The 23,177-nt window shown below is 46.0% G+C and overlaps 1 protein-coding gene across 5 annotated transcripts in view; it reads left to right on the top strand.

Moving 5' to 3' along the window:
* Nucleotides 1–23,097, top strand: part of LOC128340053 (uncharacterized) — a 51,403-nt gene extending 28,306 nt beyond the window's left edge. For all 5 annotated transcript variants that reach the window (XM_053284703.1, XM_053284707.1, XM_053284706.1 and 2 more), the window contains 6 exons: nt 965–1,044; nt 6,969–7,047; nt 11,134–11,180; nt 15,962–16,082; nt 16,222–16,405; nt 17,768–23,097. In XM_053284703.1, coding sequence (XP_053140678.1) covers nt 965–1,044; nt 6,969–7,047; nt 11,134–11,180; nt 15,962–16,082; nt 16,222–16,405; nt 17,768–18,443 — 1,187 coding nt within the window. In that variant the 3' untranslated portion in view covers nt 18,444–23,097. The remainder of the gene's footprint in view (nt 1–964; nt 1,045–6,968; nt 7,048–11,133; nt 11,181–15,961; nt 16,083–16,221; nt 16,406–17,767) is intronic.
* The last annotated feature ends 80 nt before the right edge of the window (nt 23,098–23,177 follow it).

Genomic DNA, 23,177 nt, shown 5'->3' with positions numbered 1-23,177 from the left:
GGGAGAGTTCTGTGCTGCTGGGTGCTCCTTCCGCCCAGCTCTATGGAAGCTCAGGCTGTCAGCAGCCCGAGCTTCCATACGACCGCATGGTGAAGGAGCAGGGCACTCATGCACCCTCCTTGCTCACTTTTAGCCCAGGTACAAAACCCGGGCTACCCTGTGGAGGAGCGCCGGGATCAAGATAAATCCCGGCAGTTGTCATGGCCAGCCCTACCCAGGCTAATGTTGCCCTACCCAAGTAGGGCTGATCGTGAGGACAGCCTCAGTGTGTTCCTTCTGGTGGCTGTTGCTAGTGTCTCTTGTGTTTAGATTGTGAGCCCTTTCAAGACCTGTCTTCTCTTTTATTTTGCTATGCAAACTGCTTTGAGGACATTTTTTGAACAGCCATGTAGTAGTAGTAGTAGTAGTAGTAGTAGTAGTAGTTATTTATAACTTAGCCCGTGTCCTGAAAATTGCTGTGCATTTCTCCACATCTGCGATGCATCATTGATTGCCTCTATAGGGGCACGAAAACACTTACGAAATGATGCCTGGACACAAGGTAAGGGACTGCCTTTTTATGGAGGGAAAAGGTGGCAGTGGCTGTGGGGCTGCTATTTTTCACGAGAGCCCCATGTTTCTGATAATACGTTGTTCTTTCTACAGTTTCTGATTGCAGCCTTTGTTTTGGCCATGCCCAGCAACTGAATAAAAGATTGAGAGAGACTGTACTTGTCCAGTAATGATGTGCACTGCACATCAGTCTTACTTATTTTCTAACACACAGGTACTCTAAGTTATCTCCATCAAAGCATCACAGTGTATGTCATTCCATTTTTATTTATTTATTTTTGCTTCATCTCTGTAAGATATTAATGGAACTTAATATTAGAATTGCTGTCATGGTTTGTGTTAGTGGGAAGATGGACTAAGTGATGTCATGGGTCTGTTTATCACCTTAACAATCATTGAAAACATTTTCTAGTGACTAATGAATGGGAGAAGCTGGACAGTTCAGATGATGGACCAGAAGAGCTGGAAGAACATACAATGGTGGATTATCAGGCAAGTTTGAATTACTCCACTCCTCTAATTTCCTGTGGGATTCTCCCCCTTGTTACAGTCATCTTCTTTTTCTTTGTTTCCCTTATGAGTCATGGCCTGGTGCTGTTCCTACACAGCTTCCTTGCAGCCTGTAGCAAGAGAGTTGTCTCAACCTCTTGCTGCAGAGAACAAATCTCTGTTTTCTCTTTCCCAAGGCAGCAAATGGATTGCTCCCTAAAATAGCTGCTCAGTGGCTTAGCTAGTAGTATAGCAGCAAGCAACACTTGGTTTGATGCACTGTACAAAGAAATGGCTCTTGAAATTGAGCCATGTTTGCAGTGTCTCACAGCAGCTCTTTTAATATTTCCTAACTTCCCTGCTCGGAACACAAGCCATCCAGCAAGGTAGCATGCTAGAAACCAGTCTGGATATCTTCATCTCTTCAAGACCGTCAAATGATGCAGGAGGACCTTGATACAGTATGTGTGGGGGTTCTGTTCCCGGCTGCAGCTGCAGATATGGAAACAGTGAATATCAAGTCAGTGGGGACTATGGGATTGTGGAGGTTAGGTTCCCGGTCATCGGGGAAATCACAGGAAATTACCAAAAATGGTTCAAATTTGGGGGGGAAATGCAGGGAAAGGTTCCCTACCATGCTTTGCTGCTTCCCCTGAGTTGCACTGTGCCCCCAAATCAGCCAAAAATTGATGTTTCTCTCTCTTTTTAAACAGAGCCATTTTGAGACTCCAAAACACAAAATGGCCAGAAATGACCTCCGTGGTCATTTCCAACCACCCCCAACCTGCGGAGATGCAAGGTCAACATTCCCCCCTTCCCTCCCCCACACATATGCTGAGGTCTGATATCTTTTACCCGACCGCAGATATGCGAATCTACGGATATCAAGGCCCTCCTGTATAATATTTGGGGCCCTGCAATCTAAAAAAACCCCAACCAGCTGTGTTGATTAACACTTCATATTAATACTTTGGACTGGTTGTAAGCATAACTCGGGATTTGAATTGTACAATATAGCACAGTGGCAGCACTGCTGGGACGGGGGTGGTATACTGGTAGTGCCTAAATGAATTTTCTTAATTTGTGAGTGCATAACATAGTTAACTTTTAATGGACTGGAAAAAAATTAGAATTTTTAGCTGTTTCTTTGTTCTATTGCTCCTGCTTTACGAGGAATAAGGCTCTCCTTGGGCGGGGCAGGGGGAGGGTTGTGTAATGCTCTGTATTAGCCATAAAGGTGCTTCCCAAGAGGAATGACAAGTAACAGCTGATCTATTAAAAAAAAAACTTCTTCCAACAAGACGGTTCCACCTTCAGTCTCTGAGAGATGATTTCAGTATTCAGCCATTGTATGGAAGCCACCAAAAACACTTTCCTATAATGGCGCTCTATCTGGCAGGCAGAGTGTACTGCTATGATTTATTATTAGGAATTTTACTCTGTTTTCTCCTCCAAACAAGTGCCCAAAGCAGCAAAATCAGCATAAAAATAATCAACAATAAAACCATCAAGCTAAAAGTCTCTTATCTGGTGTTGTTTCAAGTGTGTGCAGTACAGCTGGACCCTGTTATTATTTATTCCATGTATCCACAGTGGGGAAATATATATTCGACCTTGGTATCCACGGTATAGGGTCTTGCATATCCGTGGTTTTTGGCATGCAGATCTGTCCATACATGGTTGTGCTCATCCTGCATGTGTTTGTGGGTAGTGAGAGGAGTTTGGAGGAGTGAGTGTGTGCGGTTTTGGAGTGGTTTTTGGGGGGAGGTGAAAAAAGATTTGAGAGCCTCTGGCAGCCTTGGGTAGCCTTTGGTGTCCTCAGGGAGCCTTTGAGAGCCTTTAGGAGCCATTGCTCTAGAGCTTTTGGAGCCCTTTTGTGACTTTCTGTGGAGCCTTCCCTCAGCCATTCATGTGGAGCTTCTTGGAGGAACCTCTTACAGCACTGCGCAGCCCTGATAAAATGCTAATTATAACTTTAATCATGTTAATTTCAACTTTTAAAAATGAAATTCTATTTTTTAATTTAAAAATTCAAAAGTTTAATTTTAGTCTTGGTAATCATTGTACTGTACTGTATAACTAGTTAATTTAAATAGCAATTAAATTTAATTATCAATTACAATTTATTTTTAAGTACATGCTGTATTATTATACAGTACCCACAAGAAATTGATTTTAAGTATCCATTGAAAATTGATTTTAAACACTTTACTATATTCATTGGAAATTGATTTTAAACATCCATTCTAAATTGATTTTAATTATCAGTTACAGTCCTGTCCTGTCCTGTCCTGTCCTGTCCTGTACATGTACTGTACTGTACCAATTTTGTGCGTGGGGGTTGTCTGACACAATTACTGTGTTGTATAGGTGGACCTTGGTATTTGTGGGGGTTCCATTCTCTGCAATTACCATGGATAGCAAAACTGAATACTTAGTCATTAGTCTGTGGGATTGCGAAGGTTAGTTTCCTGGAGACCAGAAAATCTTCCAAAAATCAGTGGAAAATAGACCACCACCACCACCCAACCAAAACAAAGTGCCCTCCTGTGCTCTGCAGGCCTCCAACAGTGCCCCTCAGAAGTCTGAATTTTGCCATTATTCCACGATTTTTCATGTGGGGGGAAAGGTTTTTTAAAAACGGAAAGAGCCACAAAATGGCTCCCACATTCAAAATGGTAGCCGGAAATGACCCCAGAGGTCATTTCTGGCCACCCTGACCTGCAGATATGCAGATTTAAGTACACACACACACCCCCGCACATGCCAAGGCTGGATACACGAAACCACGGATGCTGGATCTATGCATAACAACATAGAACTGTACTGTACATCACTGTGCAAATTTTTCCTTCCTCCACAGTAAGAAAGAGCAAGCACACAGTGGAGAGCTCTGGTAAGGGGAGTGGCAAAATGTCTTGCAAAGTGTTGCCCTTGAGTGAGAAGGTGAAGCTGCTGGACATGTTGGTTTGTGGGGACAACACAGCATCCATTGCATGCCATTACAGCATCAGTGAGTCCATTGTCCACTCCATCAAGAAAAGAAAAGCTGATGTCCATGCGAGTGTGGTGTCTGGCTTGTCTCGTAATCTCAAGGTGGCATTCCATCCCCACGATCCCCACATGGAACAGATGGAAAAGGCCTTTTTATGTGGATAGAGGACCAAACCCAGAAGAACGCGCTACTTAGTAGACCAGTAATCCACGAGGCCATTGTAAAGGCCTCCGGACCGGTCCGGGCCTGGGCGGTCCGGTCCAGGTGTGGGGGGGTGCCTTTAAGAGCGGGGGGAGGGTTTACTTACCCCTCCCACTGCTTTCCCGCTCTGGCGCCGTAATTTCAGTAGTAATTGGGGCGGCAGGATACCTCCCTGCCGCCCCTTCCCTGCTGTCACTATGAAAAACTCCCAGGAGTCCTTTGCGCGCGCGCGCGCACGTCACAGAGACGTGAAGCGCGTGCACAATGTGCACGCGTGCAAAGGACTCCTGGGAGTTTTTCATAGCAACAGCAGGGAAGGGGCGGCAGGGAGGTATCCTGCTGCCCCAATTACTACTGAAATTACGGCACCAGAGCGGGGAAGCGGCGGGAGGGGTAAATAAACCCTCCCCCGGCTCTTAAAGCCACCCCCCACCCCAGTGCCGGACCGCAGTTTGGCGGTTCCGTGCACACCCCTAGCGTGTTTACTTGACTGAAACTAATTCTCTGCTACCTCTTTGGCTAACATATTAACATGTCAGGCTAGGGGTTTGTGCTGCTAGGAGTTGGACTTCCAACTGTGGGGTGGGGAAACTTCACTGTTACTGGAGGAGCTGGGGACCCCTGCTGGAGCACTTAGAGAGTGGCAGAATGGGAGAACTGAGGTGGTCAAGGTACAGTGCTGTGCTCCATCCTTATTGCTGGGTCTCCGGGAAGTGGGAACCTAGCCCCCCAATTCACATAGACTCCAAGTCTTGTTATTCACTTTCGTTGTCCATGGTTGTAGGCAGGGATGGAATCCCCGCAAATAACAAGGGCCACCGGTATCTTCCATGTCTGTACCGCCATATACTTTGTGTCTGCTGACACTACATTTGTTTAGGCTGCTGGTTGTGATAAAGTGTGTTTACATGGTATACTTTGTTGCTTTTTGGCGGTGTCTTTGTGGGGGTTGTAGCATTTAAATTGGTTCCAAGAAATCATCCTGATAAGTGATTTGCACAACACCACTTAAAACGTGTCTTGAAACTAGAATTTGTTATGTAAACAGCTTAGATCTTGGGTGCATTTAAGTAGACTCTAAGCTTTTGCTGAAACATTTAATATCAGTAAGGACTATGCTAAATGTTTTGGAAACAGACTAGTGACTAAAGAAATTTGCATTAGTAATGAGTGTAGATTAGTATTAACATATATTGCATTAGTAATTTGCATAAATTAGAATTGGCTTACTTTATTCAGTCTGTTTGCATGTGCTTTCAGTGGGCCCAGTGAAAGGTATTGCATCCATTTTTTGCCACTCTCCTTGACGAGTGCAAAACATATTCATTCCTGGGAACTCATTGGAGGTCAGGTTGGAAACTTGAGGGGGACAATGTGCAGCACATGGGATTCCCTGATATAGTCGCACACTAGGAATAAGTGATTGTATCTGGGGGACTTTCCCTGCACGTCCTCTCCGGAATCGGTGCTTGGATGCAGTAATGGACTGGATGAGGGTGAACAAGTTGAGACTCAATCCAGACAGGACAGAAGTACTGTTGGTTGGTGGTTCCTCTGTCTGGGTGAATGATGTTCAGCCTGTTCTAGATGGGGTTGCACTGCCTTTGAAAGACCAGGTTCGCGGTCTGAGGTGCTCATCAATCCAGCACTGTCATTAGAGACTCAAGTGGCCTCTGTGGCTCAGAGCGCCTTTTGTCAGCTTCGGCTGATACACCAACTGCGACTTTACCTGGACAGAGATAGTTTGGCCACAGTTACTCGCGTTCTGGTAACCTCTTGCTTAGATTACTGCAATGTGTTGTATGTGGGGCTGCCTTTGAAAACAGTCCAGAAACTGCAGCTGGTACGAAATTGGGCTGCAAGATTATTAACTGGGACTGGACGTTTTGATCGTATTACGCCAGTGGTTTGTCAGCTGCACTGACTCCCAGTCCGTTTCCGGGCCCAGTTCAAAGTGCTGGCTTTAACATTTAAAGCCCTAAATGGCTCGGGACCGGGTTACCTGAGAGAGCGCCTTGCCCCATATGTCCCTACCCATACCTTAAGATCTTCTTGAGAGGTCCTCCTCCAGATGCCCCTGCCAAACGAGGTCAGGCGGGTAGCTACCAGGGAGAGGGCCTTTTCGGTGGATGCACCCCATTTATGGAATAGCCTCTCCCGTGAGGTCCGCATGGGTTTTAGATGTCAGGTAGACCTTTTTGTTCACACCGGCCTTTTCAATTTGGGTTTTCAGATTTGTTCTGATTTTTATCTAACTTTAAAATGAGTTTTAAAGCTGCTTTGTATTGTATTTTTGTATTTTCTTTTCACCATCTCCCATCATGATTTAATGTGTTTTTATTGTATGTTTTAATCCTCTGTTGTGAGCTGCCCAGAGAACAATTTGTTATGGGGCGGCTAACAAATAAAATTTATCATCTTCATCGTTGTCGTCGTCGTCTCGGGAAATACATCTGGGGACTTTCCTCACCATTCTAGTGGTGGAACACACACACAAAAAGTCATTTGTAATGCTCTGGGACTCACAGCTTGAAGATATGTGTGACATTGGAAGGTTCTCGTGCCCAGTCTGGTCATGTGGCTAGGCATAAGATCCTTCATGTGTCTAGGTCTTTGGGTTAATGGCACTGTCTGTGGCTGGGGTGCAATATAAGTTTGCAGGCTGTATTGTTGAAACTGGACTTTGGAAAATGCAAATATGATTGACTGCAAACTCATCCTTATATTTCAGGACATCCTGTATATCTTTGGTGGAATGGTAGATTCTGCTTTCACGCAGAGGAAGATTCCTCTCTGGATGTATGACACTGGTATGCAACAAGACAAGCTGCGTCTTTAAGTGGCATCACCTGGACTTGATAAAAATGTAGAGCAATTCTGTAGAGACAGAAGCTGACACCCAAACAAAGTGCTTTGCTGCCTGCACAAACTTGTTGCAATAGCTAGTTGTGCTAAGTCGGAAGTTTGCATTCTAGACGAGTGTTGAGTAGGGATGTGCCCAGCCGGCTCGGCAGCTGCAGGTGGAGTCGGGATCGGTTCTTTCTAAAAGGAGGAATGCAGGTGCTTACCTGCTCGGCCGCCACCCCACCACTCATCCAGGACTGGCGTGGGCATGCAAACGACCACTCATGGCTGCTTCCTTGTTCCCAGCAGCTTGCATGTGGCGTTGGTACGCGCATAGCCACCGCGAATGCAGTTGCTGGGAGCAAGGGAGCAGCCGTGTGTGGTCTTTTGCATACCAGCGCTGGTCCTGGATGACTTGCACATACATTTAAATACTCACAAAACAGATCTTGTTCTGTCATGCACAACTATAAGCAACTGTTCGCTTTAATATCATGTCTAAAAATAAGTTTTTCTTTCAGCTTGTAGAAATTTCTGCTGTAGCTTAAAGCTATTAGCACCCCCCCTTATCGGTGAAAATTGTATCAGAAACCTGAAATGATACATTTAGATCTAGGCAAAATAGAATCAGAGCACTGCCCCCCACCCCTGGCCTGCCAAAAACAACCTTATGGATTTATAGAAAAAAGTTGCATCTGGTTAGTTTTATTTTAGGTCTTGTGGAGAAAAAATAATGGGTGAGATACACTCTTGTAGGTGAGCCACTGCATCTAAACATTGGCTGACATCCAGCGCAGCCCTTTAGTGACAGAAGGAGGACTGCAAAGTTCTAGATAACCGTACCTACCAAAAAAGGGAACACCTTCATATTTACTGAAAAGTTATATAATTTTCCAGCTGCATTAACCATAGACTTATTCATTGTAAAACCACTCCTTGTAAATACAGGCAAGGGAAGGTGTGAATTCACTTACCTTCTCTGCATCAGGATGAGCATTTACTGAATACAGTTTTCCTGACAAGTTTGTGAATGGTGATTTTCTTTATTGAGCAGGGGGAGAGCAACTGGCCCTATCCATGCACAGCACAGCATCCCTCCAGTGGCTGTTGCTGGTGTCGTATCTTATGTTTCTTTTTAGATTGTGAGCCCTTTGGGGACAGGGAGCCATATTTATTTATTTTTATTTCTCTATGTAAACTGCTTTGAGAACTTTTGTTGAAAAGTGGTATATAAATATTCATAGTAGTACTATAGGACAGTAAATATTAATAGCTTCTTACATTTTCATAATAATAATAATAATAATAATAATAATAATAATAATAATAATAATTTTCTCAATTAGTGGATCAAGTCATTTCAGTAATGGTTGAAGGGACAGTTGTGTGTCTGACGTACCTCTGGGAATCATGACTGACTGCTGCAAATTCAGTGATAGAAGAAAATACCCTTCAAATGTTACAGAAACCATCTATAGTCTATCTTGTTGAAATACAGGGGCCTGCTTCTTTTGTTATAATGTGTAAAGTGTCTCCATTATAAAAAGCTCTATTAGATACATTACAGCTGAAGGCTCCGTCGGAACAAGACAGGATGAAATCAGGATTATTAAGGAGGAAACGGAGACTGCAGAGAAGCTAAATGAGTTATTTGTATCTGTCTTCATGGCAGAGGATACTGCGCGTATACTTGTGCCAAGCTTCTCAGGAACAGAGACTAGAGAACTGAGTCAGATAGAGGTGATGAGAGATGACGTTCTAAACTGTCTGGAAAATGGGAAATCAACAAATCGCCAGGGTCAGATGGCATCCACCCAAGAGTCCTTTAACAAATGTTAAACTAACCGGCCTATAATTTCCTGGATCCTCTTTGGATCCCTTTTTGAAAACTGGTTTACATTGGTTACTTTCCAGTCCTCTGGTACAAAGCCTGATTGCAGGGATAAGTTATATATTTGTGGAAGGAAGTGGACAATTTGACATTTGAGTTCTTTAAGTATTCTTCCACAAAGAATACTTGGACTTTCAAAAAGCTTTTGACAAAGTTCTTCATCAAAGACTCTTATGAAAATGTAGCAGTCATGGGATTAGGGGACAGATTCATGTGTGGATTGGTAACTGGTTGAAGGACAGGAAACAGAACATAGGAAGCTGCCATATATTGAGTCAGACCATTGGTCTATCTAGCTCAGTATTGTCTTCACAGACTGGCAGTGGCTTCTCCAAGGTTGCAAGCAGGAATCTCTCTCAGCCCTATCTTGGAGATGCCAGGGAGGGAACTTGAAACCTTCTGTTCTTCACAGAGCGGCTAGATCCCCTGAGGGGAATATCTTACAGTGCTCACACTTCTAGTCTCCCATTTATATGCAACCAGGGTGGACCTTGATTAGCTAAGGGGACAAGTCATGCTTGCTACCACAAGACCAGCTCTCCTAATCAGAGCATAGGTATAAATGGAGAGTTTTCAATATGGAGGAAAGTAAGAAGTGGGGTCCCCAGGGTTCTGCACTAGGACTAGTGCTTTTTAATTTAGTCATAAATGATCCAGAAGTTAAGGTAAGCGGCAAGGTGGCAAATTTGCAGATGAAACCAAACTATTTAGGGTAGTGAAATCCAAAACCAATTTGCAAGGCGTTCCAAAAAGATCTCTCCAAACTGAGTGAGCAGGCAACAAAATAGCAAATGTGGTTCAGTGTTAGCCAGTGTAAAGTGGTGCATATTGGGGCAAAAAAACCCAACTTCACATATATGCTGATGGGATCTGAGCTGTTGGTGACTGACCAAGAGAGAGCTCTTGGGGTCGTGGTGGACAGCTTGTTAAAAGTGTTGCCACAATGTGTGGAGGCTGTGAAAACGGCCAATTCCATGCTTGGAATCATTACAAAGGTGGTTGAAAATAAAACTGCTAATATTATAATGCCCTTATACAAAACTATGGTGCGGCCACATTTGAAGTACTGTGTACGGTTCCGGTCACCATACCTCAAAAAGGACATTATAGAACTGGAGAAGGTGCAGAAGAGGGCATCCAAGATGATCAAGGGCCTAGAGCACCTTCCTTATGAGGAAAGACTACAACACCTGGGGCTTTTTAGTTCAGAAAAAAGACTGCGGGGCAAAATGATAGAGGTCTATAAAATTATGCATCGTGTGGTGAGAGTGGATAGAATTTTTTCTCCCTGTCTCATAACACTAGAATCAAGGGTCATCCCATGAAACGGATTGCCAAGATATTTAGGACCGACAAAAGGAAGTGCTTTTTCACACAATGCATAATTAACCTATGGAATTCTCTGCCACAAGATGTGGTGATGGCCATTAGCTTGGATGGCTTTAAAAGGGTCTTAGACAAATTCATGGAGGGCAGATCTTTCAATGGCTACGAGTCTGGTGGGCTATAGGCTATCTCCAACCACACACAATGCCTCTAAATATCACACACAATGCCTCAAGGGGAGCAACAGCAGGGGAGAGGACGTGCCCTCAGCTCTTGCCTGTGGGCTTCTCAGAGGCATCTGGTGGGCCACTGTGTGAAACAGGATGCTGGACTAGATGAGGTCTTTGGCCTGATCCAGCAGGGCTGTTCTTAGGTTCACACATACCACCAGCACATTCTGTAAAAGGGGTGGGCTGGAGGGCTTTATCAGCTTGCTGCTTTGTTTTTGCAGATATTGAAGATTCCCTAGAGATGAGCATTCCTGTTAGGCCACTAAAATGTTGTCTCCTGGTACAATGGTCTGGTATAAGTGAACAATCCCTTATTTAATTGGCGAGAACTTATCCATTTTTTTTTAAGCTAAAAGGTTTCCAGGTTTTAGGATATTTTCACAGGATACATAAATAGTCCCGAAACAATTCTACTGTTATCTGACTTTCCATCCAATTGTTATTGCTTCCTTTTCTTGCGTTTGTGGGAAAAGAGGAGACTGTATTTGCCTGCCATAGGAAACTAAATCCTCCAAAGATTACTGGAGCCTTGTATGTTACTGAAAGTGAAGCAGCAGCACCCTCTTGTGGTTACCAATGCAACTGATATTACTTTATTTCTGCAGATACAACCAAATGGATGGATTGCCAGCTCACAGCAGTGAAGGGTGAGGTAAGAAACTGGAAAACAGAAATGTATGAATCATATATGAAACATGTTGCTTTGTTGATTAAACAGCTTGCTTTGGAATATGCTCCGAAAGCAGTTCCAGTCTGGGCTTGGCTAAGGAGATGTAGCAGGAAAGTAATCTTGATTACGTCAACCCTTAAATAGCATTGCAAAAGAGGAATCTATGTGTTTCTCAGTATTGAAACAAGAATGATTTGGTTATTCTACAGGTGAAACTCGGAAAATTAGAATATTGTGCAAAAGTCCATTAATTTCAGTAATGCAAATTAAAAGATGAAACTGATATACGAGACAGACGCATTACATGCAAAGCGAGATAAGTCAAGCCTTAATTTGTTATAATTGTGATGATCATGTTGTACAGCTCATGAAAACCCCAAATCCACAATCTCAGAAAATTAGAATATTACATGGAACCAAGAAGACAAGGATTGAAGAATAGAACAATATCGGACCTCTGAAAAGTATAAGCATGCATATGTATTCAGTACTTGGTTTGGGCCCCTTTTGCAGCAATTACTGCCTCAATGCGGCGTGGCATGGATGCTATCAGCCTGTGACACTGATGAGGTGTTATGGAAGACCAGGATGCTTCATTAGCGGCCTTCAGCAATTCTGCATTGTTTGGTCTCATGTCTCTCATCCTTCTCTTGCCAATGCCCCATAGATTCTCTATGGGGTCAGGTCAGGCGAGTTTGCTGGCCAATCAAGCACAGTACACTGTATACTTTTCAGAGGTCCAATATTATTCTGTTCTTCAATCCTTGTCTTCTTGGTTCCATGTAATATTCTAATTTTCTGAGATTGTGGATTTGGGGTTTTCATGAGCTGTACACCATGATCATCACAATTATAACAAATTAAGGCCTGACTTATCTCGCTTTGCATGTAATGCGTCTGTCTCATATATCAGTTTCACCTTTTAATTTGCATTACTGAAATTAATGGACTTTTGCACGATATTCTAATTTTCCGAGTTTCACCTGTAAATAGTGCGTCTGTGAAAAACAGGCATATTTCCGTACTTGGGCCTTCCAGGCTGCCACAATTTGTGGGAAAGAAATTCAGCCAAAAACACCCAAACCAGATCCCAGTGTTCTTGAAGCTACCTCTTCTCATGGAACATAGGAAGCTGCCACATACTGAGTCAGACCATTGGTCTATCTAGCTCAGTATTGTCTTCACAGACTGGCAGCGGCTTCTCCAAGGTTGCAGGCAGGAATCTCTCTCAGCCCTATCTTGGAGATGCCAGGGGGGAACGTGGCACCAAGATGCTCTTCCCAAAGCAGCTCCATCCTGAGGGGAATATCTGACAGTGCTCATGCTTCTAGTCACCCATTCATAAGCAACCAGGGTGGACCCTGCTTAGCTAAGGGGGCAAATCATGCTTGCTACCACAAGACCAGCTCTCCTCTCCCTCATGCAGGGGTTAGGGATATGCACAGAACCGGCTGGGTGTGCACGGAACTGGGGTGGGGTGATGGTTTGCGGACATTTTTTTTACCTTCTCCCCTTCGGAGAAAGTCCTCTAGGCGGTGGCGGCAGTGGTGTCCACAGAGGTCCCCCCCCCGCCGGCATCCGTTATCACCCCTCCGGCCAGTTTTGCCGATTCTTTGGCCTTTTTGGGCCTCCATAGTTCGGCGCGGTGGCCATTTTGGATGCTGCCGCACATGCGCAAATGGCCTCTGCAAGGCCTGGCATGACCCAGGGCCTCGCAGAGGCCATTAGCACATGCTTGGCCGAACCAGCCCGAAGGGCTAATAATAGAGGCCGGTGGGGGGGGGAGGGGAAAGCTCCATAGATTCCAACCCCCACCGCCTAGAGGACCTTCCTGGAAGGAATGAAAGTTAAAAAAAATTTTTTTGAAAACATTTTTTTAAAATGTCAGCTAACCGCCCCTAATAGTCCAGGGGGTTCAGTCCAGGGCCGGACTGAATGGGGTGGTTTGGTTTGATCCCAGACTAGCAGGGGTATGTGTGTGAGTGGGGGAGCTCTGAGTTTGGAGCAAGCTCTCCTCTCCAGTCCCCAGTTCGTAACTGCCTTCTTGCCTCTCGGACTGCAGTAGTGATGGGCGCTCTCAGACAGAGAGTGCAAAAAAAGACTGTTAACTGAGCAAAGAGGCATCTTTTTAAAGTGGCAATTCTCTTTATCTAGCAGGGGGAGAGCCACTGGCCCTATCCAGCCCCAGCACAGCATCCCTCCAGTGGCTGTTGCTGGGGTCTGTCTTATGTTTCTTTTTAGATTGTGAGCCCTTTGGGGACAGGGGACCATCTTATTTATGTATTATTTATTTTTTCTATGTAAACTACTTTGAGAACTTTGGTTGAAGAGCGGTATATAAATATCCATAGTGGTAGTAGTGGAATCTCTTAAATCACTTTACACGCCCCCACAAGAGCTACCAGGGTTTCCACTGTCATATGTTAAAGAGCTATCGTGTTGTTGTCTCACACACACCCCACCCCCGCTCAGACTGACATAGCACAACACATTTTGCAAAATGGGGCTGTACCACTTTTTCAGGAGAGGGGGTGATAGTCTGAACACTCTATAAGCAGGCATGCAGGGGTGTAGCTAGTGGAGTGGGGGCCATGTTTGCCCCTTTCCCTGGTGCACCCTCAGAGTGAGGGCGATAATGGAGAAAATAGTGAAGGGTGGAGATTGGGGGCCCTCAGGAGCTGAGGGGCCGGGTTCTTTGAACCCACCTGCTCCATTAGAGCTACTCCGCTGCATGCATGCAGATAAGGCCAAAGAGAGTGCCAACCATTGCGAAGGAGTTTTGCTTTATGCGAATTAATTGAGGAAGACTGTCCACTCATGTGACAAGTGGCACTTCTTTGTCTTCCTGCGAACAACCTGTACTAAATCTGTGGTGCCGTTTTGTGTTTTGCTTAGTCTTTTAGGGGCTCCTTTATTTCCCGCTGGCCTCCTCAGTATGAAGGCTGCATGCTGCTGCCTCCTGTTGTTAGAGAGGTTGCATTAGGGTTCTCTCTCTCTGCTAACTGAGAGTCGTTCAGCTGGAGTCATTCCACAGAGGCAATGCATTTCTTGCATTCTCACCAGCAGCTCCAGCTGGAAGTGCTCCATCAGCGGTAGTTTGATGCCATTTGATCTCCTCACCCCACCACCCCCGCAGTAGTTTAATCACTGTTTGCATCTGGGAGTAAGGAGAGTTCTGGTCACATAATGAGTTGTTGTCCTAATCACAAGTGGACGGATTGCATACCCTTTTCAGAAGTACCTCTACCCTTGCTAACTGGGCAAAGAGGCACCTTTTAAAGCAGTGGCTCTGTTATATTTAGCTGCAAGAGAGACTATACTATTCAACCCGGAATAGGGTGTCGCCAGTGGCAGCAGCAGCTGCTGTTGGTGTCTCTTTTAGTGATGTGCACGGTCCGGAGAAGTCCGGACCGGCACCGAAGGGGGGCCTTGTTTCTAGGGCGGGGAGGGCTTGCTTAGCCCTCCCGCCTCCTTGCCCCCGCCAGCGCCCGTATTGAACAGTATAGGGGCGCTGGAAACCAGCCGCCCCCCCCGCCGCCGCCGCGGCGAAATAACCCCCAAGGTCAGCCAGCCAGCCAGCCCTCCCTCCCAGCTAGCTGCCCTCCCACCCACCCACCCACCTGCTCGCTCACCCGCTCGAATACTGGATAAAAAACGAGAGGAGCTCCGGCACAGAGCTCCTCTCGTTCGGAAGGCCTCCTGAAGAATGGCGGCTTGCGCGCGCGGGCATGCGCGCGCCGCAAAGCACGCCGTTCTCCGGAGGCCCGGTCTACCCGCCGGGAAAGGGCCGGGTAGACCGGGCCTCCGATCGCTGAGTAGACCGGGCCTCCGATCGCCGGAGGCCCGGTCTACCCAGCGATCGGAGGCCCGGTCTACCCGGCCCTTTCCCACCGGGTAGACCGGGCCTCCGATCGCTGAGTAGACCGGGCCTCCGGCGATCGGAGGCCCGGTCTACCCGGCCCTTTCCCGGTGGGTAGACCGGGCCTCCGGAGAACGGCGTGCTTTGCGGCGCGCGCGCAAGCCGCCATTCTTCAGGAGGCCTTCCGAACGAGAGGAGCTCTGTGCCGGAGCTCCTCTCGTTTTTTATCCAGTATTCGAGCGGGTGAGCGAGCGGGCGGGTGGGTGGGTGGGTGGGAGGGCAGCTAGCTGGGAGGGAGGGAGGGCTGGCTGGCTGGCTGACTTTGGGGGTTATTTCGCCGCCGCGGCGGGGGGGGGGGCGGCTGGTTTCCAGCGCCCCTATACTGTTCAATACGGGCGCTGGCGGGGGCAAGGAGGCGGGAGGGCTAAGCAAGCCCTCCCGCCCTTAAAGGCATACCCCCCACCCGGACCCGAACCAGGCAGGGCCGGACCGGTCCGGCAGTTCGGCCATTCTTTGGAATGGCCGCCGGACCGGTTCGGGCACACTGCTAGTCTCTTTTGCGAGTGTGTTAAGATTGTGAACCTTTTGGGGACAGGGAATCATTTTTTTCATACCATTTGCTAGGTAAATCGCACTAGAAGTTTTGGTTGAAAAGTTGTATGTCTAATGAATAATACTGCAATGCAATGCGGAATCATGACAGCTGTCCCTACCCCACCCGTGGTATTCTAAGCTCTTTCCATTGTGGGTGTGTGCAAACATTGAGGGTGTAAACTGCTGCAGTTTGACCAGGCAAGTGTGAACGTGTCTTTGCCTAGACACAGTAGGGATGTCGGCCCAATCTGCAGACGTGTGATGGCAGCAACTGTCTAACCTTTGTTTTCCTCCTACTCTTTCTGTCCAGGGATCTGCTCCTTCTAATCGGAAGGGGCATAGTGCAGTCATCTACAGGGGCAGCATGTATGTGTATGGTGGCTACATTGACCTTAAAGGTGCTTCCCAAGAACTCTGGACTCTTTGTTTCAGTAAGTTAAAGCTGATCTCTAGGCATATGACCATTCTGTTATAGACCCAGACTCACAGCTCCGAGATTATTAACATTAGTTGTATCAGTAAAATGGAAGTTCACAGTAACAATCTCTCTCTCTCTCTTCTTGCCTTCAGGGACAAAACAGTGGTCACCTATAGCAGCTGCATCGTATGGTGGCAGTCCAGGCCCCCGGCATGGTCACTCGGCTGTGGTTTATGGCAATGGCATGTACTTGTTTGGAGGGCTGATGGGGCTGAGTGAACAAAAGGACTTCTGGAAATGGGATTTTATGGCTTCCCACTGGTCGAGCATCAGAAGGTAAATATTAGAGTTGAGAGTTATTTGCTAGTAGCTTTTGCAAGCAGGGAGTTTGACAGAGTGAAAAAACGGTCTCGCTAATTCAGAGGTAGATAAAGCTGTACAGAATAGTAGAGAGGTATATAAGAGCCAGCATAGCGTAGTGGTTAGAGTGTTGGACTAGGACCGGGAAGACCGAGTTTGAATCCTCATTCAACCATGAAACTCACTTTGTGACTCTGGGCCTGTAATGGATCTCTCAGCCTAATCTCCTTCACAAGGTTGTTGTGAGGATAAACATAACTCTGAGCTCCTCGGAGGAAAAGTGGGATGTAAACGTGAAAATAAAATAAAAATAAGTAAGCCTAGGAAAGGAAAGGTTGTGCCATCGAGTCAGTGTCAACTTCTGGAAACCACGGAGCCCTGTGGTTCTCTTTGGTAGAATTCAGGAGGGGTTTACCATTGCCTCCTCCTGCGCAGTGTGAGATGATGCCTTTCAGCATTTTCCTATTGCGGCCCAATATAGGAGTTTCCCATATGCTGGGAAACATACCAGCAGGGATTTGAACCAACAGCCTCCTGCTCTCTAGGCAGGTTGCTTCCCCGCTGTGCCATTAGGTGGCTAAGTCAGCCTAGGTCCCCTCTAAATGGGTTGTACAGGCCAGTTCCCATTCCAAACTTCAGCCTCGATTCCGTAATGTGTAATTGTCTTGCACACCATTCCAGCCATATTGCCCAGGATCCAAAGAACGCTTAGCACAAGGAGAAAGCACTTCCATGTGTGGATAGTGATTTTTCTCTTTCTGATGCATCCCCCTTGCACTACATCAGTTTCCATTCCATAAGGGTCCCTAGCCTTTGAGAATAACCTATTTGGGGACTGCGAGGGTTACAGCAGAGAGGGGAAGCCAGAAAAGCCCCAGCAATTGGGTTTTTTGGTAGAAATTTATGTGGCTGTGGGATTCTGTCTACATGCAAACCATCGTAATTTTGTGGTTTTTTTAATAGTACAGATTTCTCCAAAGAAACATATTTTCTTGAATACTCTGCTTGTTGTTTTTGTTTAGGCAGTTTAGCATAAGAACCAATAGTATTTGTACTTAAAAAAAAAATAAAGAGTAAGAGAGGAAGGAAATACAAGGGCTCAGTAACAGCAAACACTGTAGCTGTGGGGCTAGTTTAGGCTGCAGTACAGAGGTTCGCATGAACTGTCCGATATTATTTGCAAGGGGGAGAACTACACCGAGTGGAGGAGGGAAGGGAGGTGATGATCTTTTCTGTTTATGGTACTTACTTAACAGACACATTGAAAAAGCCCACCCCTTTTTCATCAGCATGAAGATGGTACTTGTGTTCATTCTTTGGTCTTGTTCTTGTGTCTAGCCAGGGGCCTCCAAAAGTGGTAGGACACACTGCTTTAGTCCTGGAAGATTCCATGCTGGTCTATGGAGGAGGCGTTTCTAATGCGAGACCAAGCAATACTCTGTGGAAATACCATTTTCCATCTCAACTATGGGAAAAAATGGCTACCCCGAGAGACACAAAGCCTTCATCCAAAGCCTATCATTGCATGGTTGGATTTGGATCTGGTTTCCAGAGGACTGCTGCTTCTTCAAGTACATCACTCAACTATTATTTGCAACCAAAGGAAAAGCACTGTTCAAAGCTACTGGCCATCTCTAAGCAGCACTCCTGTTTATGTGAATACATTCACCAAGAACCCATGTATGAGACATTCAGCAACGAAGCTGGCAGTGAAATAGAAATGGAAACCTTTTGCAGGCCTCAGGAGGAGCCAGGATCCGACTTATCCCAAACAACATCCAATGCAGAACTGAGTGAGAACCAGACAACAGGCCTCTTGGCTCAGAAAGAAAGAGCATGCCTCCACCTTTCAAGAGAAGAGGAAGTCACAGAGAGAGAGGCAAGCATCAGCAAACTGAGCCCTGACAGTGTGGATGGTAGTGAGTCCTCAGCTGTGCTGCTTCTCATTGGTGGCAAACCTTTGTCCAGTTCCTCTGCAGTCTCCTTCTGGCAAATGGAATTGGACAGAACTTAAATGGCATACATAGCAAGGAGGGAGGACAACATGCCTGAGCCTGAACGATGAAGATCACCAAGAAGCATCACCCCGACTTACAAGAAAAGAGCCAATTCTTGTGTGAATAGCAAGTATTTGGAACAGAAAGTCCTAGTGGTCGTTCTACTTCCGGGAGTCGCCTGTGTAAAGGGAGCAGGTAATGCCGTTCAATGAACTGTCCAGCAGCCTGAGCACCCAGCTGAAGGCGGCAGTTGTCAGTGCAGAACAATCTTGCAGCGTGTTATCACGCTTAATTTCTGTACAGGAGTAACATAAAGGACTTTGAATAATCAGTACTTTGGAAATGCTAAGAAATCTTTATAACTCCTCTGTAAAGTATGTCAGTATTATCCCATGTTGCAGATAGTGTGTATATTAAGTGCCCTTAGGCAAGCCACTTGCTTTGTAGCTGAAAAAAGAACTGCAGGATTTCCTGCTTTGTTATAGCTCATTTCTTAGCCACTGCACTAGACCAGCTCAGATTTGCACCATCCCAAGTGCAAATCAGCTCAACCATGTATACTAGTCATCAATACAGGTTACGTTATCTCCAAGTAACTTTTCAGTTCAATACTATGCATGTAATGCTATGCAGAAGCAAGTCCTATGTCCAGTGGGACTTACTTTTTAGTAAGTTATTTGGGATTACGGCCTGAAAGTCCTCGGAATAGAGCCCATGGACGATTCCCATGTTCAATGGTTCTCAGCAATGGGAAGCTGAGATAGTTCTATCTCAGTTGCTCAGCAGCTGTCTCCTGGTCTCATCTATGACAGGAATCAACCCAACTTTCCTTCTTCCCAACCTGGACACCGATGTGCTCCAGTATTTGCGCCACTTCTAATCTCCATAGAGCTTTACTGTGCAGTCATCCCTCACCAACCGCGAGGGTTCAATTCCTTGCGAAAACCCTGCAATTGGCTAATTTATGGTTGGTGAGGCATTAAAACCAATGGGAAACAGGGATAGGGGAATTACCATTGTAAAGATCTAAAAATACAGAAGAAATACTTAAAAATCAGCAAAAAATCCCTTAAAACCGCTAAGGGTCAGCAAGAGGAATGAGCAGATTGAACCTCTGGAATTTTATTTAACCCCCCCAAATCACTCAAAGGCACTTTTGAACCCTCCCAAATCACTCAAGGGCACTTTAAATCATGAGGAGTCAGCCGGGTCAGCAAGAGGAATGAGCGGATTGAACCTCCGAACCCCACAAAATTGCTGGACACCCCCCCCCCCCCTAATACACTAAAAGAATCTTTCCAACCGCAGGTACTTGGGTTGCGGTTGGTGAGACCAGTCACAGTTCCCCAGTCGCAGATACTCAAAACTGCAATTGGGAAGGGATGCCTGTACCCTTGTTTCCCATGCAACTACTAGACACTACAAATTGTGTCTCATCAATGTACAGAGAGCTAAGCACAGTGATAGACTGATTAGAGCTGTGTCAATCATGTGGCAGCTTTAAACATTGATAGCTTGTACAAACTCATTTGGAGTTTGTAACCATGCATACCTCTCTGGGCTGCTTGGAGTAAGAGTGAGATATAAATGTAAAAATAAAAATACAACAGTGTATACTTGAGATCACTACTTGCTGATTAGGTATCCCTTAATACACCATAACTGATCCACTGCCCTGCTAATGTTTGTGTAAAGTAAGGATTTCATGCCATGTTACTGACAGTGGGTGCCCTAAGGGGAAAGGATACTTATTCCAGGTTAAGCAAACCAGAGTAAATTAACACAGAGACCGATCTTACACAAGAGATGGACAGTCCCACTTACTTCAAGCCTGCCTCTCTTAACCTAAGGGGTTAAACGTGCAGGAGAGGCCTTTCCTCTTACAGCTGCAGAGAGTATCCTCTGTCGGATTCTATTACAACCTCTTTCCCTGCCACCACTCCACTGAAGCCACTAATGGGCCTGGTCCAGTAATGGGCCTTGCATGAGATGAGCTGGTGCTATGGCCTCAGACAGCAGATCGTTGGGGCACTTCTGCCACATGTTTGCACCCTATACTTTTAGACTGAAGTATAGTGTGTGTCTAAATTGGGGGAATTTAGCTCCAAACCAAAATTTGTAGGTATGAAAAATAAATGGACTGCCCCTTGGGCACAGGCAAATACCAATTTTAAGGGGTACCCCAGAGGGGCAATGGACTCAGAGGCAAGGCTTTTAAAACAAAGTTTATTCAAAAAGCAGAAGCACACTGTAAACAGGGCTATTGGGCAACCTTGAGATGTTGCAGTTGCATAGGAAGTGAAGGCAGCTTCCAGGGATTAGACAAGGTGGAGAAGGAATGCTAGTGCAGGGCTGCACAGTTTCAGCTCTCTTGGGCTACAGCTTCCATAACTGGCCACTGTGGCTAGCGATGATGGGAGTTGTAGTCCAAAACCATCTGGGAGGCCAAAGTCGTGCAGCCCTGACTAGCACTGGGATGTGAACAGAGGAGGGGGAGAGAAAAGGGATAGAGAGAAATTGAATCAAGAGTAGTTTAATACCTGTTTGTATCTGCCGCTTTGGGGATGATTTCCCACCAGGAGGAGACGCGAGTCCCTCACAAAGGTTCGGCCAAAGCAGAGCACAGAGAGAGGCAGCAAGGTTCTGGCATTCCAACAGTTCACTTCAAGTGTCTGTGGCACACGGCATGCTTGCAGCTTTGAGAACATTTGTTGAAAACCATCTTGAGAATAAGGCCACTTTGAGAACCTTTGTTAAAGCAGTATATAAATATTTGTAGTAGTACTAGCAAGGGGAGAACTCTGAAGTTCCCTGGCAGCCAGGCACAGGGATGAGCCTGCAGCTAGCCCACAGAGGAGGGCATGATGGGTGGTAACCTACGGGGGTTTGGGGAAAGGTTAAATTGTTTAAAATCACCCACTTGCCCATTACTTTTGCGAGTTGGGTGGTAGGTAGCACCGATCATGCCCTACCACCCAACCCACTTTGGTGTCCCTAGGAGCTACCCATGGGGAACAATGGAGTGTTTCAATTTCCCTCATTGTTCCCTATGGCCGAAACACTCGAAACGTTTTGAGTTTTGTTGAATCAGCCAGTCTGACTGCTGTTTTGATGAAACATCCATTTCAAAATCCATTTCATTTCAAGCTTGAAACAAAATGCAAAATCCATTTCGTGCGCATCCCTACCTGTCGTTTCCTAAAGAGAAGGGGGGAGGGCGGGAAAGAAGCTGTCTGATATAATAGCACCATGATGCTTCCTGCTGCCTCCTGCCATGGGAGCAGCTCCTTGCTCTATGGAGGCCTCTCTTCCCCTTCCCACTGCTGCCACTCAGCTGGGTGTGCCTTCATTGCATCTGGTACAATGCCTGCCCATTGTTGATAATGCTGGACTCAGTACACTTCTTTCTGCTCAACAACAGCCTCCGGCTTTTCACAGGCAGAGGATTATGATGGACAGAGGCATAAGTGAGGAGAGGAGTGGCTCCTTGCTAAGTGTGCTTTGTCACAAGAGGCTTCGTGAGAACAACCACGGCCAGGCAGATATCTTTTTACCAGATGGAGTTGTGGCACACCAAGCTGAGGGGCAGCAGCAAGGAGGGAAAGGGAGGCATCAGGACAACTTATGGGGGACACTTTCCAGATACTAGGGATGTGCATGGAACTGGGTGGGGCATACCTTTAAGGGTGGGGGAGGGTGCGCTTACACCTCCTGCTGCATTTCCCCCACCGGCACTCCCTGCTGTCCCGGTGTCCTCCTTGGCCAGAAATTAATGCTGCCACCCCGACAGGGACTTTTAAAATTGAGCGCTGGCAGGGGAATGCAGCGGGAGGGGTAAGGGTACTCTCCCCCGCCCTTAAAAGGTATGCTCCTCCTGCCTACTGTGCAATCACAGTATACCTGCTTAGCAATACGTGAGACTATTTGAAGGCAGGCCATTGGTGACCCACAATGAATGGGTGTCTTTGGTATCATGGGCCCCAATTAACTGAAGTTCTGGTCCAGTTTAACTCTGCAGGACTGTATGTGAAACGTTTTGTGCTTTGGGCAGAAAATATCCCTTGAAATTATGCTTTCCGACCATTTTGCCCCTGCTTGGAGTTGTGATGTATAAAGAACAGCTGGAAGCCCTGCTCTGGCACGCCTTGTCCTGGGCCTTTTCTTCCGTGCCCTGTCCTATGCTCGAGTCCTGACCTCAAAGGGAAGAGAAAGAGCACTTCTAATTGACTGCTTTAGCTGTGATAAGAGCACTCCTTGATGCTTTTGTAAGTGATCTCATGTTTGTATTTTTAGACCTTTTATAAAACAACAAGAACTTCCTAAAACTAAACTACATTTACAATAAATTTTTATAATAAAAATTCATGTGCTCTTAGTCTCCAAAATAGGAAGTGCTTGATGAAGATTTTAAAGTTGAATCACAGTGGCCTAACCTTTATTGGAATAAGGACAAAAGTGTGCATGATGAAAGGTTTGGGTATACAATTGCCCTGGCATTACTTTCTACTTGCTGTGGATTTAAATATACATCTTGACTGTGGCAGCTGCATAAGGCACATGAGTTTAATGTGCCCTCTGAGTTTAAATGTTTTGTGTTAGATTGAACCAGGGTCACATTTATTAAGACTGGAAGCCAATGACCAGAAGCTAGAATAAAATACTTGTATTCTAGTCCTCTGAGTCATATTGCTTCATTTCACAGACCAAAATGATGGATACAACTTTTGCATTAACCTGGAGACTTTACTATT

This window comes from Hemicordylus capensis, chromosome 1 (genome assembly GCF_027244095.1).
Source record: "Hemicordylus capensis ecotype Gifberg chromosome 1, rHemCap1.1.pri, whole genome shotgun sequence".
Lineage (NCBI taxonomy): Eukaryota > Metazoa > Chordata > Lepidosauria > Squamata > Cordylidae > Hemicordylus > Hemicordylus capensis.
Note: the sequence above shows the minus strand (reverse complement) of the source record. Positions and strands in the feature narration are given on the sequence as shown.